Source organism: Salvelinus namaycush, chromosome 1 (genome assembly GCF_016432855.1).
Source record: "Salvelinus namaycush isolate Seneca chromosome 1, SaNama_1.0, whole genome shotgun sequence".
In the NCBI taxonomy this organism is placed as follows: domain Eukaryota; kingdom Metazoa; phylum Chordata; class Actinopteri; order Salmoniformes; family Salmonidae; genus Salvelinus; species Salvelinus namaycush.
Genome location: NC_052307.1, coordinates 49,063,730 through 49,081,502, shown reverse-complemented (window position 1 = coordinate 49,081,502; position 17,773 = coordinate 49,063,730). Strand labels below are relative to the sequence as shown.

At 41.2% G+C, this 17,773-nt stretch overlaps 1 protein-coding gene across 1 annotated transcript; it reads right to left on the bottom strand.

The window, feature by feature from the left end:
• Positions 1-13,386: 13,386 nt before the first annotated feature.
• Positions 13,387-17,210, bottom strand: LOC120055704 (homeobox protein orthopedia B-like). The gene is made up of 3 exons (XM_039003619.1): positions 17,174-17,210; positions 16,308-16,693; positions 13,387-13,890 (listed from the first exon to the last, which is right to left on the bottom strand). Exons 1-3 carry the CDS (start codon positions 17,208-17,210, stop codon positions 13,387-13,389), a joined length of 927 nt encoding a protein of 308 aa, XP_038859547.1.
• Positions 17,211-17,773: the final 563 nt, after the last annotated feature.

Genomic DNA, 17,773 nt, shown 5'->3' with positions numbered 1-17,773 from the left:
AAGAGTGGGAGATGTGTAGAAACCTTTGGGTTCTCTGTGTTCTATCCCACTTTGCAGGACGGGGCCGTGCTTCCAGAAGCTCCAAAACATGTTGTAGGCTAAATTCAAACACTAAAGTGACAATGTGAAATATGAACTTGTCCTGCCAATCTCAGGACAAGACTAAAAATGTTTACCTACTCTCTTTATCTGTCTCTAATACTTGTTGCATTTACTGAATTGTTGTCAGTATTATTTAAAAATGTTGTGCCACTTTGTAGAATGGGGCCATGCTTCAACAAGTTCCATGACATGTTGTAGGCTAATTGCAAACACTCGTGTGACATTCCTTTTTACTACAAATCTTATAGGAAAATTGTGTATGTTTTAAAATAGTCTCTGAACAGTTGTGCTTTTTATCTGAATCGTTCTCTATCTAATACTAGTTGCATTCACAAAATTGTTGTCAAAGTACTATTTCTACATTTTGTGTCAGGCCTGGTTTCTAATAAATGGTATTGGGAGAGGTTATCTACATTTTGAAATGTTGTTTCCATTTTAACATTGTAACAATAATCTTTGACAATTTAATAGAGTACTTTGTGTGGGTTTTAAAAACATTTCTAAATATTGTCCCCATGTCAACTTTTTGATATATATTCTTTGAATATGTACAGTATATGTAAATATTATTTATAAGTATAATATATTATAGTTGGTACATTGATTGAGTAATTTGGTCAAATGTACTACAATTTAAATACTAAAGTTGTTTGTTGTGTATGGAAATTCTTACATAGGACACTCAAAGTCAATATTAAATGAATCACTCTTTATTGCCAGCAAGCTGGAGAGGTCACAGTCAAACTTATATGCATAAGTACCGGTCTGAAGTGCGCTCTAAAAGGGTGTTCCTTACATAGAGCCTTATATACTGCTATTTAAACCTACATCAACATGATTCATTGGATCGGTTCACACATGTGACTGGCTCCGTCTATCTTGACTTAAAGAACATATACTGGGCATTCTGCCAGATGTTCCTCCGGAGGGGGCCCTCCCTCTCCTCTCTAGACAAGACAGACAGGAACCAAGGATTGTTTATGACACCAAAGATAAGATGCACAAAGTAAATGTAATCCATTACAGTGTTAATCTTTTTTTATACGTTCTTTACCCAATGGGAAACAATTAGGGTTATTCCTATTGAATTGAATGTGGTATCATATTAAAGAAGAGATTGTGCTTTTTAAAACTGAGTTAACTGGTAATTGTAATTTGTTCTTTGTTTTTGAGTCTGTTTGTTTGAAATGTGTGAGGAAATTACTGAGAATTTGTCAAGATAAAACTAATCTACAGCAGCATTCTAGAATTCTATTGGGGTCTAAAAGGTTAAAACAATTCATTTACATTGGAACTATTTTAGACTAAATCAAATTTAGCACACTGGATTTAATAGCAGTAAAACAAATCATTGAATGACACAAGTGACGTCATCAGAGTGCGTAAATGAACACTGTATGCTGGAAACACTTGGTTTGTTATTTTTTACTAACACAACCAATATTTGTAAAATATATATACCAAACTTGTTTTTGCATGGATTCCGCGACGCAGTTAGCTTTTAACAGCTAGGACCGCTATTTCTTGCCCCGGAATACCGCTTAACAGACAGGTTGAAGCCTGCTTGACAGAGCCACTAAGCTGCTAGCCATCAAGCTAGTGAATTTAGTCCCAGATGAGTTTTGCAATGGAGCCCTCTTTGTCTGGAGAAAAAAAATCAATGGTTCCAGCACTGTATCTACTATACTTTGTTTCGGGACAAACCGGATCACTCAGAGTTCCAATGCGGCAATTGTTTGCTTGCTGAGGATTAAAGCCTTCAGTTGGCTTCCTTGATCATGCAGGTCGCCAGCCTATGTAAGAAACTGTGGAAAATGCAGAGTGGAATGTTTACCTTTTCTACACCGGTGGCTGGACGGCGTTCACGCTTGGATGCATTTCCGCCTTGTGGTTTTTCGTTATCCAACTGGCCAGTGTTACCTGGAGCTCCCCATCTGATAGAGTAGTTGATGGAGCACAGCAAGAGGAGCATGGCAACATAGATGGCCGCATGTCACGAGCCGTGGAAGCCGAAGACAGTGTCCTCCCACAAAGCTGTCTACACTCCCAACGAGAGGCCCGGAGTGGATAGAAACAACGAATAGTTTTGCCATCCTGGAGAGTGATCTTCCTGCACCTTTGTCACTGGGGGTACCCGTGTCTGCGGCCGCAGGGCCTACTCCTACAATTACGAAGTCGACATCGGCAACCTTCCATCCCTGCTCTGGTTCGATGGGGGCTTCTCCATCTGTCGGAGGCCTGCACCAGGCATCGGGAGCAACGGGTTCTCGCCCATCCATAAAGGGTTCTCTGAATCCTGTGAAGCGTGTGAGTGGGCGGATTTCCTCATCCTTCTCACCAGCTGGGATTGTGGGCAGCTCCATGGTAAGAAATGTGACCGTTCTTGGTGCAAAAACAATGTCCTATCCCAGAGTTCGAGTAAATGACATTACTAAGCTGCACCCGAATGTACTATGTTAGGACATGGAAATCGATTCTATCAAAGTCCATGTGGGTTTTAATGACATTATGAAGGGCAGCTCTGAACAGTTGAAACTGGGTTTTAAAGAGCTGATTGACTCTCTGCTAGAAAAGACGCATCAAATCTGGCCCTGTGCCCTCTCTGAATCATGGCATTGAACGCTTTAGAAGGATTCTTTCTCTTCACAACTTGCTACGCGATTATTGCAGCTCAATTGGTATTAACTTTTGTTGACAATTTTGATACCTTTTAGAACAAAACACATGTTATAAGGAGGATGGGATCCACCCAAATAATTTGGGTTCCTGGATCCTTTCACAGTATATAAAGCAGCGTTGAGACAATGACTTATCACACAAGCCCAGCTCAGTTAATCCCTACCATTGTGACGCTGTTTTCAAAATGCTTGAGCAAATGTACAATATCCCAGGGCTGTTGGTAGACACAATGTAAGTAACCTAATGTATGTCCCTCTCACTGGCCTGAATGTCTCTGCAGATCCTACTACTATTGTATGTAGTAATCATGTGCCTATGAACCAGATTTATATTGTTAGCACTGAGGTGCTGTACTCTAGTAGGAAGTCTACTGTGTGCAGCTCACCCTGCACTAACAAAAATAACATGAAAACATCGACTTCTGCTAAGCTTCCCAGTAAAGCAAGGAAAACAAGTAATCATACCAGAAAAGTGCTAAAAGTAGACCACATTAACATTTGTAGTTTAAGAAACAAGGTTCATGAAATCAATAATTTGCTAGTAACAGATGACATTCATATTCTGACTATCTCTGAAACTCACTTAGATAAAATCTTTGATACAGTGGTAGCAATACAAGGTTATTGTAACGCCTGTCGTCGGAAGGAGTGGACCAAAGCGCAGCGTGAAAGTGTTCATGATTATTTATTTATCAAAAAACATTTGAACAAAGTAACCAAAACGAACAGTTCTGTCAGGTAACAGAGACTAAACAGAAAATAACTACCCACAAACACAGGTGGAAAAAAAGCTACCTAAGTATGATTCCCAATCAGAGACAACGATAGACAGCTGCCTCTGATTGGGAACCACACTCGGCCAAAAACAAAGAAATAGAAAACATAAAGAAACAAGAAAGCCCACCCTAGTCACACCCTGGCCTAACCAACATAGAGAATAAAAACCTCTCTATGGCCAGGGCGTGACAGTTATAACCTTTACAGAAAAGACAGAAATGGAAATAGTGGAGGTGTTGCTGTTAATATTCAGAACCACATTCCTGTAAAGATTAGAGAGGATCTCATCTTAATTGAAATAGTGTTTAAGTAATATGGCTACAGGTTCATCTGCCTCACCTAAAGCCCATTCTTGTGGGAAGCTGCTATAGACCACCAAGTGCTAACAGTCAGTATCTGGTTAACATTTGTGAAATGCTTGATAATGTATGTGATATTAGCAGAGAGGTATATTTTCTGGGTGATTTAAATATTGACTGGCTTTCATGAAGCTGTACACTCAAGAAAAAGCGTCAAAGTGTGACCTGTGCCTGCAACCTTGTTTAAGTTCCCAGTCAACCTACCAGGGTAGGTACAAACAGCACAGGAATGAAATCATCAACATGTATTGATTACGTCTTTACAAATGCTCCAGAAATTTGCTTGAAAGCAGTGTCCAGATCCACCGGATGTAGTGATCACAATATAGTAGCCATGTCTAGGAAAACCAGTTCCAAAGGCTGGGCCTAATAGTGTACAATAAGTTTGTAGTGATTCCTATGTTGTTGATGTATATAATATTTGTTGGTCCGTGGTGTGTAATGAGGAGCAAACAGACGCTGCACTTAACACATTTATGAAATTGCTTATTCCAGTGTCACGATCGTTGGAAACATACTCGGACCAAAGCGCAGCGTGATATCGGTTCGACATCTTTTTATTATGAGAGAACCGAACAAAAAAACAAAGAATACACGACACGTGAAGCTCATGCAGTCCTCACAGGCAACTACACAGAAACAAGATCCCACAAAACACAGTGGGGAAATGGCTGCCTAAATATGATCCCCAATCAGAGACAACGAATAAACAGCTGCCTCTGATTGGGAACCATACCAGGCCAACAGAAACAAAACACCTAGATAGGAACACCCCCCTAGTCACACCCCGACCTAACCAAAATACAGAATAAAAAAGGCTCTCCATGGTCAGGGCGTGACATCCAGTTACTAATAAGCATGAAACTATTAAGAAAATGACTGTAAAAACTGTTAAATCCCCATAGACTGATGAGGAATTGAAACATTTTATAGTTGAGAGGGATGAGGCAAAAGGAATTGCAAATAAGTCTGGTCGATTGACAAACGTATTGCAAATTGAGAAATAATGTGACTAAACTGAATAAAAAGAAGAATCTACACTATGAAACAAAGATAAATGACATAAAGAATAACAGTAAAAAGCTTTGGAGCACATTAAATGACATTTTGGGAAAAAAGGCAAACTCATCTCCATTATTCATTGAATCAGATTGCTCATTCATCACAAAACCAACTGACATTGCCAACTACTTTAATGATTTTTTCATTGGCAAGATTAGCAAACTTAGACATGACAGCAACAAACGCTGACAATACACATCCAAGTATATCTGACCAAATAATGAAAGACAAGCATTGTAATTTTGAATTCCGTAAAGTGATTTTGGAAGAGGTGAAAAAAGTATTGTTGTCTATCAACAATGACAAGCGACCAGGGTCTGACAACTTGGATGGAAAATTACTGAGGATAATAGCGGACGATATTGCCACATTTTTTTATTTAAGCCTACTAGGAAGTGTGTGCCTCCAGGCCTGGAGGGAAGCAAAAGTAATTTCGCTATCTAAGAATAGTAAAGACCCCCTATACTGGCTCAAATAGCCGACCAATCAGCCTGTTACCAACCCTTAGTAAGCTTCTGGAAAAAATTGTGTTTGACCAGATACAATGCTATTTTACAGTAAACAAATTGACAACAGACTTTCAGCACGCTTATAGGGAAGGATGTTCAACAAGCACAGCACTTACACAAATTACTGATGATTGGCTGAGAGAAACTGATAATAAAAAGATTGTGAGTGCTGTTTTGTAAAAATTCAGTGTGGCTTTTGACATGATCAATCATAGTCTGCTGCTGGAAAAACGTATGTGTTGTGGCTTTACACCCCCTGCTATGTTGTGGATAAAGAGTTACCCGTCTAACAGAACCCAGAGGGGGTTCTTTATTGGAAGCATCTCCAACATAATCCAGGTAGAATCAGGAATTCCCAAGGGCAGCTGTCTAGACCCTTTACTTTTTTCAATCTTTACTAACGACATGCCACTGGCTTTGAGTAAAGTATGCGGATGACTCAACACGTCAGCTACTACAGCGACTGAAATTACTGTAACATTTAACAAAGAGCCACAGTTAGTTTCAGATTGGGTGGCAATGAATAATTTAGTTCTAAATATTTAAAAAACTAAAAGCATTGTAAGTGGGACAAATCATTCACTAAACCTCATAAATCTTGTAATAAACCATGTGGAAATTGAGCAAGTTTAGGTGACTAAAATGCTTGGAGTATCCCTGGATTGTAAACTGTCATGATCAAAACATATTGATACAACAGTAGCTAAAAATGGGGAGAAGTCTGTCCATAATAAAGCGCTGCTCTACCTTCTTAACAGCACTATCAACAAGGCAGGTCCTACAGGCCTTCATTTTGCCGCACCTGGACTACTGTTCAGTCGTGTGGTCAGGTGCCACAAACAGGGACCTAGGAAAATTGGAATTGGCTCAGAACAGGGCAGCACGGTTGGCCCTTGGATGTACATAGAGAGCTAACATTAATAATATGCATTTCAATCTCTCCTGGCCCAAAGTGGATTGATAGATTGACTTCATCACTGCTTGTATTTAAGAGAGGTATTGACATGTTGAATCCGAGCTGTCTGTTTGATATACTGGCGGTCAGCTCGGACACCCATGCATACCCCACAAGACATGCCACAAGAGGCCTCTTCACAGTACCCAAGTCCAGAACAGAATATGGGAGGTTCACAGTACTACATAATCGCCATGACCACATGGAACTCTGTTCCACATCAAGTTGTAGCGCTATTTATTAGAGAGGGGTAAAGAAAGATTTTGTTCGGGCGTCAGGCAGGTATTAACCATGCCGAAAGGAAAAGAGTAGAATAGAGAGAGTACCACTACCAGAGCCACACACATCAGCAGAAGAGACTGCCTAGAGTGTAGCCTGTTTACCAGATAGCCAGTGGAGAGAAAAGAGAATACACACCCTATAAAACCCACATCACAGCACAGGGGTAACCCCAACAAGAATACCTCATACAATAATAATCATAATAATCATAATAATGGCAGAGCAATTTAACAGCAACTTCATACAAGAAAGAACCCAGTCATCAACAGAGGATTGGCAATAATCTGTATTATCTTCCAGTGGAGGAGTGCAGAGGGTATGAATGTGGGGGGTGTTCATAGACACAAAGGACTTAAAAATGTCCACAATCTTCTCGGCCACATGTCATTAGTACACCCCACCTCGATACAGTTCAAATAACAATACACAACTTGCAATCATCCTCACTTTTAACTAAAATGTCTACCCAAATACTTCTGGCAGAGCAATAATAGTCCAGCTCTAATGAACTTCAATGGGAAGTGCATTTGAAAAATAGATAGTCTGTTGCAGGGTAAAGCACTGGAACGATAGAGGGAAGAGAAAGAGAGAAAGAGAACAAGAGAGATCTTAGCTGTGGTCTTCAGGCGTGCCGGTGTACTGTCTGACTGTCCGATGGTTTGTTGGTTTGTATGTTAAAGCTTCGCAACAATGTTGCTACTAATCCATGCGACCCATAACCGGTGCGGTCCCAAACGAAAACAACCACGACCTAGAGCGATCACACCGATGATTGAGTTAAATACTTTATAAACTACACACGCTGAAAACAAACAAAACTTATGCAGCATCGCACACACAATCAAACTGTCGCGCCACCAAAGAGCTCCTCCTCAAAGAGCTGAATGAGCTATCTTTATTTCCTCCTTCCTTACTGCTCATGCGCTCTTAAAGTGGCAGCGCACGGTGAGGCTCCGTGCAGGATTTCGCCACAAAGTAACTGATGCAAGAAGTAAAATTTGATTTAAAAAACAGATAGAAATACACCTTATGATACAACAGGGACTGTAAAGCATCACATACATGGACACAGACACATGCATACACACACATGATAACATACGTACTATACACACACTTACACATGGATTTTGTATTGGAGATATGTGGTAGTGATGGAGTAGGGGCCTGAGGGCACACAGTGTCTTGTGAAATCTGTTATTGTATTGTAATGCTTAGTTTTGCTGGACCCCAGGAAGAGTAGGAGATCCATAATAAATACAAATACAAATTATTAACAGAGTGACCGACTAACCGTCACGGCCAAAGCGATGATCGTCATGTGACCGTAGTGACAGCTTTACTACCGGTACCCGGTATGAGTGTGTGACCATCAACCGTTCACAGGTCGAGGTGGGCCTAATGACGTTATGGTCGCTGAATATGATTGCTGCTCCACACCTTTCAATCTTAGTGGATGATATTTCAGTTTTCGGATGTACATAGACATGATTTTCTTGTTGAAACTCCTTCCGGATGCAATAGATGATGTAAATATCCCAACCAGAAGCCATGGATAACAGGCAACATCTGCACTGAGCTAAAGGCTAGAACTACCACTTTCAAGGAGCAGGACACTAATGCTTATAGGAATTTTCGATATGCCCTCCGACAAACCATCAAACAGGCAAAGCGTAAATGCAGGACCAATATCGAATCCTACTACACAGGCTCTGATGCTCGTCGGATGGGGCAGTGGTTGCAAACTGTCATGGATTACAAAGGGAAACACAGCCACAAGCTGCCCAGTGACGCGAGCCTACCAGATGACCTAAATACCTTCCATGCTCGCTTCGAGGCTATCAACACTGAACCATGCAGAAGAGCACCAGCTGTTCCGGACAACTGTGTGATCACGCTCTCCGTAGCCAATGTGAGTAAGTCCTTTAAACAGGTTAACATTCACAAGGCCACAGAGCCAGATGGATTACCAGGACATGTACTCAGAGAATGCATTGACCAGCTGGCAAGTGCCTTCACTGACATTTTCAACCTCTCCCTGACCGAGTCTGTAATACCTACATGTTTGAAGCAGACCACCATAGTCCCTGTGCGCAAGAACACCAAAGTAACCTTTCTAAATGACTATTGCCCCATAGCACTCACATCTGTAGCCATGAAATGCTTTGAAAGGCTGGTCATGGCTCACATCAACATCATCATTCCAGACACCCTGGACCGACTCCAATTCGCATACTGCCCCAACAGATCCACAGATGACACAATTTCTATTGCACTCCACACTGCCCTTTCTCACCTGGAGAAAGGAACACCTACGTGACAATGTTGTTCATTGACTACAGCTCAGCGTTCAACACCATAGGGCCCTCCAAGCTCATCACGAAGATAAGGACCCTTGGATTAAACACGTCCCTCTGCAATTGGATCCTGATGTTCCTTATGGGCCGCCCCCAGGTGGTGAGGGTAGGCAACAACACATCCACCATTCTGACCCTCAACATGGCGGCCCCTCAGGGGTGCGTGCTTAGTCCCCCTCCTGTGCTCCCTGTTGACCCACGACTGCGTGGCCGCACACGACTCCAACACCATCTTTAAGTTTGTTGACGACACGATGTTGGTAGGCCTGATCACCAAAAACAATGAGACAGCCTAAAGGGAGGTCAGAGACCTGGTATTGTAGTGCCAGGACAACAACCTCTCCCTCAATATCAGCAAGACAAATGAGCTGATTGTGGAATACAGGAAATGGAGAGCCTAGCACGCCCCCATCCACATCAACAGGGTTGTAGTGGAGCAGGTCGAGAGCTTCAAGTTCCTCTGTGTCCACATCACTAAGGAATTATCATGATCCAAACACACCAACACAGTCGTGAAGAGGGCACGACAACGCCTCTTCCCTCTCAGGATGCTGAAATTATTTGGCACGGGCCCTCAGATCCTAAAAACGCTCTACAGCTGCTCCATTTAGAGCATCTTGACTGGCTGCATCACCGCTTGGTATGGCAACTGCTTGGCATCCGACCGCAAGGTGCTACAGAGGGTAGTGCGTACGGCCCAGTACATCACTGGAGCCGATCTCCCTGCCATCCAGGAGTTCTATACCAGGCTGTGTCAGAGGAAGGCCCCTAAAAATCGCCAAAGATTCCAGCCACCCAAGTCATAGACTGTTCTCTCCGCTACAGCATGGCAAGTGGTACCAATGCACCAACTCTGGAACCAGAAGGACACTGAACAGCTTCTACCCCCAAACCATAAGACTGCTAAATAGTTTGTCTGAGTAGCTATTGGTTAACTATTTAACTACCTGCATTGATCCTTTTTGCACTGACTATTTTGACTCATCACATATGCTGCTGTTCCGGTTTATTATCTATCCTGTTGCCTAGTCACTTCATCCTACCTATATGTACAGTTGAAGTCGGAAGTTAACATACACCTTAGCCAGATACATTTAAACTCAGTTTTTCACAATTCCTGACATTTAACCCTAGTAAAAATTCATTTGTCTGAGGTCAGTTAGGATCACCACTTTATTTTAAGAATGTGAAATGTCAGAATAATAGTAGAGAATTAATTATTTCAGCTTTACATACACTCAGAAGTTTTACATACACTCACTTAGAATTTGGTAGCATTGCCTTTAAATGTTTTAACTTGGATCAAACGTTTCAGGTAGCCTTCCACAAGCTTCCGAAAATAAATTGGGTGAATTTTGGCCCATTCCTCCTGACAGAGCTGGTGTAACTGAGTCAGGTTTGTAGGCCTCCTTGCTCGCCCACACTTTTTCAGTTCTGTCCACAAATCTATAGGATTGAGGTCAGGGCTTTGTGATGGCCACTCCAATACCTTGACTTTCTTGTCCTTAAGCCATTTTGCCACAAATTTGGAAGTATGTTTGGGGTCATTGTCCATTTGGAAGACCCATTTGCGACCAAGCTTTAACTTCCTGACTGATGTCTTGAGATGTTGCTTCAATATATCCACATCCTTTTCCTGCCTCATGATGGCATCTATTTTGTGAAGTGCAACAGTCGCTCCTGCAGCAAAACACCCCCACAACATGATGCTGCCACCCTCGTGCTTCGCGGTTGGAATGGTGTTCTTCGGCTTGCAAGCGTCCCCCTTTTTCCTCCAAACATAACGATGGTCATTATGGCCAACAGTTCTATTTTTGTTTCATCAGACGAGAGGACATTTCTCCAAAAAGTACAAACTTTGTCCCCATGTGCAGTTGCAAACCGTAGTCTGGCTTTTTTATGGCGGTTTTGGAGCAGTGGCCTCTTCCTTGCTGAGCGTCCTTTCAGGTTATGTCGATATAGGACTCGTTTTACTGGGGATATAGATACTTTTGTACCTGTTTCCTCCAGCATCTTCACAAGGTCCATTGCTGTTGTTCTGGGATGGATTTGCACTTTTCGCACCAAAGTACGTTCATCTCTAGGAGACAGAACGCGTCTCCTTCCTGAGCGGTATGACGGCTGCGTGGTCCCATGGTGTTTATACTTGTGTACTATTGTTTGTACAGATGAACGTGGTACCTTCAGACGTTTAGAAATTGCTTCCAAGGATGAACCAGACTTGTGGAGGTCGACAATTTTTTTTCTGAGGTCTTGGCTGATTTCTTTTGATTTTCCTATGTGGTCAAGCAAAGAGGCACTGAGTTTGAAGGTAGGCCTTGAAATACATCCACAGGTACACCTCCAATTGACTCAAATGATGTCAATTAGCCTATCAGAAGCCTCAAAAGTGATGACATAATTTTCTGGATTTTTCCAAGCTGTTTAAAGGCACAGTCAACTTAGTGTATGTAAACTTCTGACCCACTGGAATTGTGATACAGTGGTTAATAAGTGAAATAATCTGTCTGTAAACAATTGTCTGCAAAATGACTTGTGTCATGCACAAAGTATAGTATGGTATAGTACAAACTATAGTTTGTTAACAAGACATTTGTGGAGTGGTTGAAAAACATGTTTTAAAGACTCCATCCTAAGTTTATGTAAACTTCCGACTTCAACTGTACATTTCTACCTCAATTATCTTGTACCCCTGCACATTGACTCTGTACTGGTACCCAGTGTATGTAGCCAAGTTATCGTTACTCATTGTGTATATATTCCTTGTGTTGTTATTTTTCTATTATTTATATTTTATTCTTTGTGCATTGTTGGGAAGGGCCCGTAAGTAAGCATTTCACTGTTAGTCTCCATCAGTTGTTTACGAAGCATGTGACAAATAACATTTGCTTTGAGGAGCCAACATTTTCTCTAACATTAGGCTAATGTTGAGACATAAACCAATCATAATTTGACATATTGAAAATGATTTTATTTGTCCACTTACAATAAATTAATATAAGCCTTTCAAGGAAACATTGTGATGCAATTTGGTGTAAGATCAAACATTTAAGAAAAGCACAAACAATAAGTTAAAACATATCACAAACAGACCAGTGGGTACGAGAATGCTTTATCTACACAAAACATCCTAGAACAGGTTACTTAAAGGTTAATTTTCTTGTCTTATAAATGTTAATACCCCCATTTTTCACGTGGCCAACACATGCAGATGAGTCTGATTTATGTAGAAATGGGTTTGTTTGTTTCTTTTTCACTCTTCTTTCTTAAAGTCCCAGTGCAGTCAAAAACGTGATCATCTGTGTTTTATATAAATTTCCACACTATTAGGTTACAATCATACTGCGAAATTATGAAAGTTACCTATTATTGTTAGGGCTGTTTGGAAAGACTGCCTGAAATTTCAGCCTGTTTTGTTAGAATGGAGTTGTTTTATCAGCAGGTGGTAAATTGAGTAATTGACAAATAAGAAAGAGAGTTCCAAGTCTCTCTGCCAATAACAGCAAATGTTCCGTTTTCTCCTCCCAATCATACCACCCCCAGACGATCTTATGCACTCTATGCACTTCCCAGCATAGATGTAAAACAAAAAGATTGCTAGGCCTATATATACCACTTAGAATGCATGACCAGTACATTTCTTCATAGTAGCCTATGCTAGTGTGGATATTGGAACAGAGTCAGAGTCTACATAACAGTCCTTACACCATTTCCATTCTCTTAAATCCATAAGAAGTGAACAAGTGGGCATTTCGGGAACGAGGCAGCAGAAGAAAAATAGGCTATTTCAGGGGTCAAGTCCACTTCACTGCGCATGCGTCAGACCCATTTAAACATGCAGTACATGTGGCATTTAGAAATTTGATTCCCAACTTAATTTAAAGTATTTAACAGCATAGAAAACAAAGAAATTCACTGACATGATATCTTACTTTCCTACGGGGTGCAACAGCCACACCTAATGAAAAACCGAAAATGAGAAGGATTTTTGGCCAAATAATTTCAATATAATTATGAATAGGTGATATAATCATTTTTGGGAAAATGGACGTTAAGATAAACAGACATTCTGAGACGCAGGTAAATTAGCCTATTTCTCACGTCCACTTCACCAAATTTACAAGCCAATGTCATCTGGGTTTTTTATTATGACATCTGAACACAACTCAGACTCCAGTCTGGCCATTCTATTTCATTGTTATTCTCATGAAGTACTTTGAGTCCTGAGTAGTCTTCACACAGGTATTTCTTAAAAGGGCGGGGTACAGCTAAAAGCTAAACAAAGGGGGTCATCTTCAAACGTCATTAAGTGAAACTCATGGACACTGTGTGCTCGAGCGCTTTGCGTCGCAGTGAGGCAATGCTTGTCCCTCTCCACATGTCACTGTCCGGAGAGCTACACAGCTGTGGCGAACCTGACACGTTCGTTGGACCGGAGAGGGAGGCGGGCATCCCGGGGAACGGGGGCTGGTAGAGGTGGGACTGCAGGCCTGAGCCATTGGAGGAGAGGCCGTTGGACAGGCCCATGGAGTTGTGCTGCGGGCCGGCCCCGAGGCTGCACTGGGAAAGGGACTGGGCCATCGCCTGCTGGCGGCCAAGGGCAGGGGGGAGCTGGAGCTGGGACACCCCGTGCATCCCCGTGGCCCAGTGGGAGTCGTTGGCGTGGAAGGAGCACAGGCTGTTCTCCATGGCAGCCGCAGCAGAGAACTGAGGCAGGCCGTGCGTTGGTAGCAGAGTGCCAGGGGCGCGGAACACGTTGGTGGTCTTCTTACGCTTCTTCCACTTGGCACGGCGGTTCTGGAACCACACCTGGAAAGAAAAAGAAAGAGGGCATGAGAAAGGTTAGGCTACATAACACATTTCAAACATATAGCATGTATTCTTATAGGCTAAACTTGGAAAGGGAATATAGAGGGATATCCAAAAGTCTTACAAATTACCAGCTATGTTTTAAACATTTTATTTAGTCAGAGACTAAACCTGGATAAATAAGGTACAATTTCAAAAATAAACATTAGAAATTGGTCCTCATATTCTTTAATATACTTGAATAATGTAATGAACCTTGCCTAGTGGTTAACCCTTATTGGAGCAGTGGTTAGCAGTAGTTAGCAGTGGTTGTGGGTTCGAGACCTGCAAGGGGCGTTAAACTGAACCTTGTGTAGGTAGGCATCATATATCGGAGCAGTAATTGCACAGGATCTCTGTGGTCTATGGACCGTTCAGATTAAATCCATTACTATAATACGGAATTCGTATCCAAAACAATGTTCTAAACCAACTTCGCACGGAAGCAGCGGCTGACGTTAAGAGTGGTTAAAACTGTATTTACGTAATAAAAATACTCAAATCAGTGGTTTAAATAATTGTTAAAACAATCATAAAACTCTGTATGAAAAACATACACACACGCAGTGCGTGGCAGGTTACTTGTAGGGTCTTATGGATAGAGCTTTATGAAGATTTCATCGCTATTCCAGGCATGATTAATGTGTTCACGGATCCGGGAGTCTGTGCCGCTGTATTAAATCTAAAATCTCGCTCTCATTCCCTTCAGCCAGCCGTGAAACGCCGAGCGAATCCATTACACTCGAGGGGAAAGAAAATGCAATTTCTCATTCCATTAACAAAGTACAATATAGTCTCGCACAGCGTCCTATTAAGACGTAGCTGATAGACCATTCCAGAGGACGGCAACAAATGGGCGAAGTTACACTGCAGATCTAATGCACTGTTTGCAGAAATGTAGGTTTAGATATCAGATATGCCTGCTTTCCTACTTCTTTAGTGTTTGTTTATAATATAAAAACGACTTAATTGTAGCCATGACTAATGATATACTTTATTGCAATGAGGGTAATTTGCATGAATTTCACATCATTGGTTAATAATCCGTCAACGTATAAATAAGACAAATAGGTTGATAAAAATGTGTTTGGTTTTATTATAGTGTCTTAGAAATCCAGCATACATCCACGTAATTAAAATGTTTTTTATGTTATAGGCCTAGACTATGCCCATTCTAAATAAAAAAATATTAAAATAAATGTCAAAATATTTATGACGTTTTTGACGCACTAAAGGTATAGGTTAGAGACAGAAACTAATGAATATATTCAAATTGATAATATGCAGGCATCCTTGTAGGTTACCAGTATCAATGTTTCTTAAAACATTATGGCACCGTGCATAAACTATGGAAAATGTTATTATTTCTCTGTGACGTTCAATGTGCATTTCTAATTGTACTTTGCTAGGTCTTAATACAAACAGCGCTTCTGCAGATTTGCAATATAGGCCCTACAGTAGTGTGGTATACAATGCTTTGCTGAATGAGAAGAAAGTTCCAAGGCATCGTTTATATTTTAAGATAAACTTTCCCCCATTATTTCAGGAATGACCTACTATAGACTGCCACAAATTAGTTTTCTTTTTACAACGACTACCCTAAAGAGAAATGGCTTGACTGCAGCTTTTCCTGTGAGCATCAACAACAAGTATTGTTTCGAAATTAATCGAGTAAATATTATAAATAATAAAATAGCATGTTTCTTATTCAATTAAACTAATTTAAACTGGATTATATACAAGGAATATCGCTGCCATTGGTAGAACTGTGGTTTGGCATGATATTAGTCGTTGGGCAACAGCAAGCGTTGGGGAGGTGCACCAGCACCATGGACAACGCTCCTGACCCTGATGTGTCTTTCTACTTTTCAATCACCTGCCCCTTAGCCTATAAAATAACGAAATCAATGTCATGCTATTGTGCATCAGTTCTTCTGTTCATATTGCTAAATATCAGAATACGTGTTTTCTTATATGGGTGGAACATTTGCTTGGATACATGTTGATACATATTGGACACGTTGTTTTAATGCTCATTGCGTTATTGACATTTTGTATTGCCTAATTCTCACAATATAAAATAAATATACAGCAAGGCTAAATAATTGTTTAAAATGTTGATGGGCTGTTATAATTTAATTTTAAAGGCCTTCTCTTGGCTACAGTATATCAAATCGTGAATTGCATAGTTAGGCTAGTAAAACCAATACACTTGCATATCATTTTGGCTTATTCGTTTTAGAAATGTATAAAAAATATGTTTGTATGAGTAGCCTAATCATTATGTGATTCCACATGTTTACGATATCAATTTAACAGGACATTTTGTGGGTAAATGTAATCTAAAGAAACATCAATACCCCAGGACACGGGATTACCTGCACACGGGATTCGGTGAGGCCGACCCTCAGCGCCAGCTCTTCACGCATAAAGATGTCTGGGTAGTGGGTCTTGGCGAAGCTCCGTTCCAGTTCGTTCAGCTGAGCTGGGGTGAAGCGCGTTCGATGCCGCTTCTGTTTCTGCTGGTTCGCAGTCTGACTAGAATTATGCTGCTGTTGCTGCTGCTGTTTCTCAGTGTCCTTACTGTTTACCGGCATGCCCGGCTGGTTGGCTCCACCTGTGGGGATTTCATCCCCGGGCAGCAAGGTGGCCCCCTCCACGGTGTCCGGGCCAGGGTCCATGTCTCCCTGGTCCGCCACCCCGGCGCTCAGCCGGCACTTCATCGGGTCTCGGTTCCCCAGCAGCTCCGCAGCATCCTTCATCCCTGCGGGGGGGAGAGAGAGAGCGAGAGAGATGGCAACACAGTTAGCGCTGCAGAGAACAACTCTGAGACCCTTGAGTGAGGGATAAAACACAATCAGAAATGACTGAAATTATGCATTTGAAGAACGAGCTATACATTTGTCTGTATAGGGTAAAATCTTAATTCCCTGATGTGATATATAAAATGTTTGTCAAATTACAGGCAATTGTTATTCATCCGAGTCCTCTAAAAGTGTTACACATATAATCCATCCTCTGCTTGACTCACAAATTCCATTTAATCAACATCAACATTTCAGAATTTACACATAATATCATGGCAGGATTGAAATTATTCGTTTTTGAAACAATTATTTTACATAGATGCAACGGTCTGACATCAAAGACAAATGGGTAAATTTAATTTCATAATGCTGTTAGATTAGAAATTGCTCCAGCTTACAGTATAGTTGAAGACCGGAGTTTTGCGATGATAACTCACCGAGCCGAGCATCCAGGAGATCGGTGTGAGAGAGCATGGCGCACCGCTCCAGTGCGAAATATGGTCCACCTTACAACTTTAAATATATATTTTTTAAGTAAGCTATATATCCTCCAAATGAAAGAAAATTCTATTTGTGCTCAAAAAGGAGGACCCTTGCATTATAATGTCCTTTAGAGCGATGGGGAGGCACTTAATAGTTGAAAGAACCCATGAGCTTCTTCAAATAAGAGCCAATCAGAATAGAACTCTGGAAATGTCAACGCCACGACCCCCTATCGCCAGCCACTCACACACATCCACGCCCTAGCAGCAACTATTTCCCGTCATTCTCTGCACTGATTCATTAGCTTTTTATCCTTCTAGTTTACGTTTTAGAACGACTTTATCTATAAACTACCACAAAACACCCTTAATAGCTTTAACCCCAAATTACTGGGATATTTGTTTTGGAATTGCACATAATTGAAACGTGACCATAGGTCTATGATTGCAGTTCATCATAATAACAGAGTAACAACACAACAGATAACACATAGTTTTGTTGAAGAAAAGGGAATATGAACCCAATTGGATTGAAGTATGATTAAGATTTAGGTT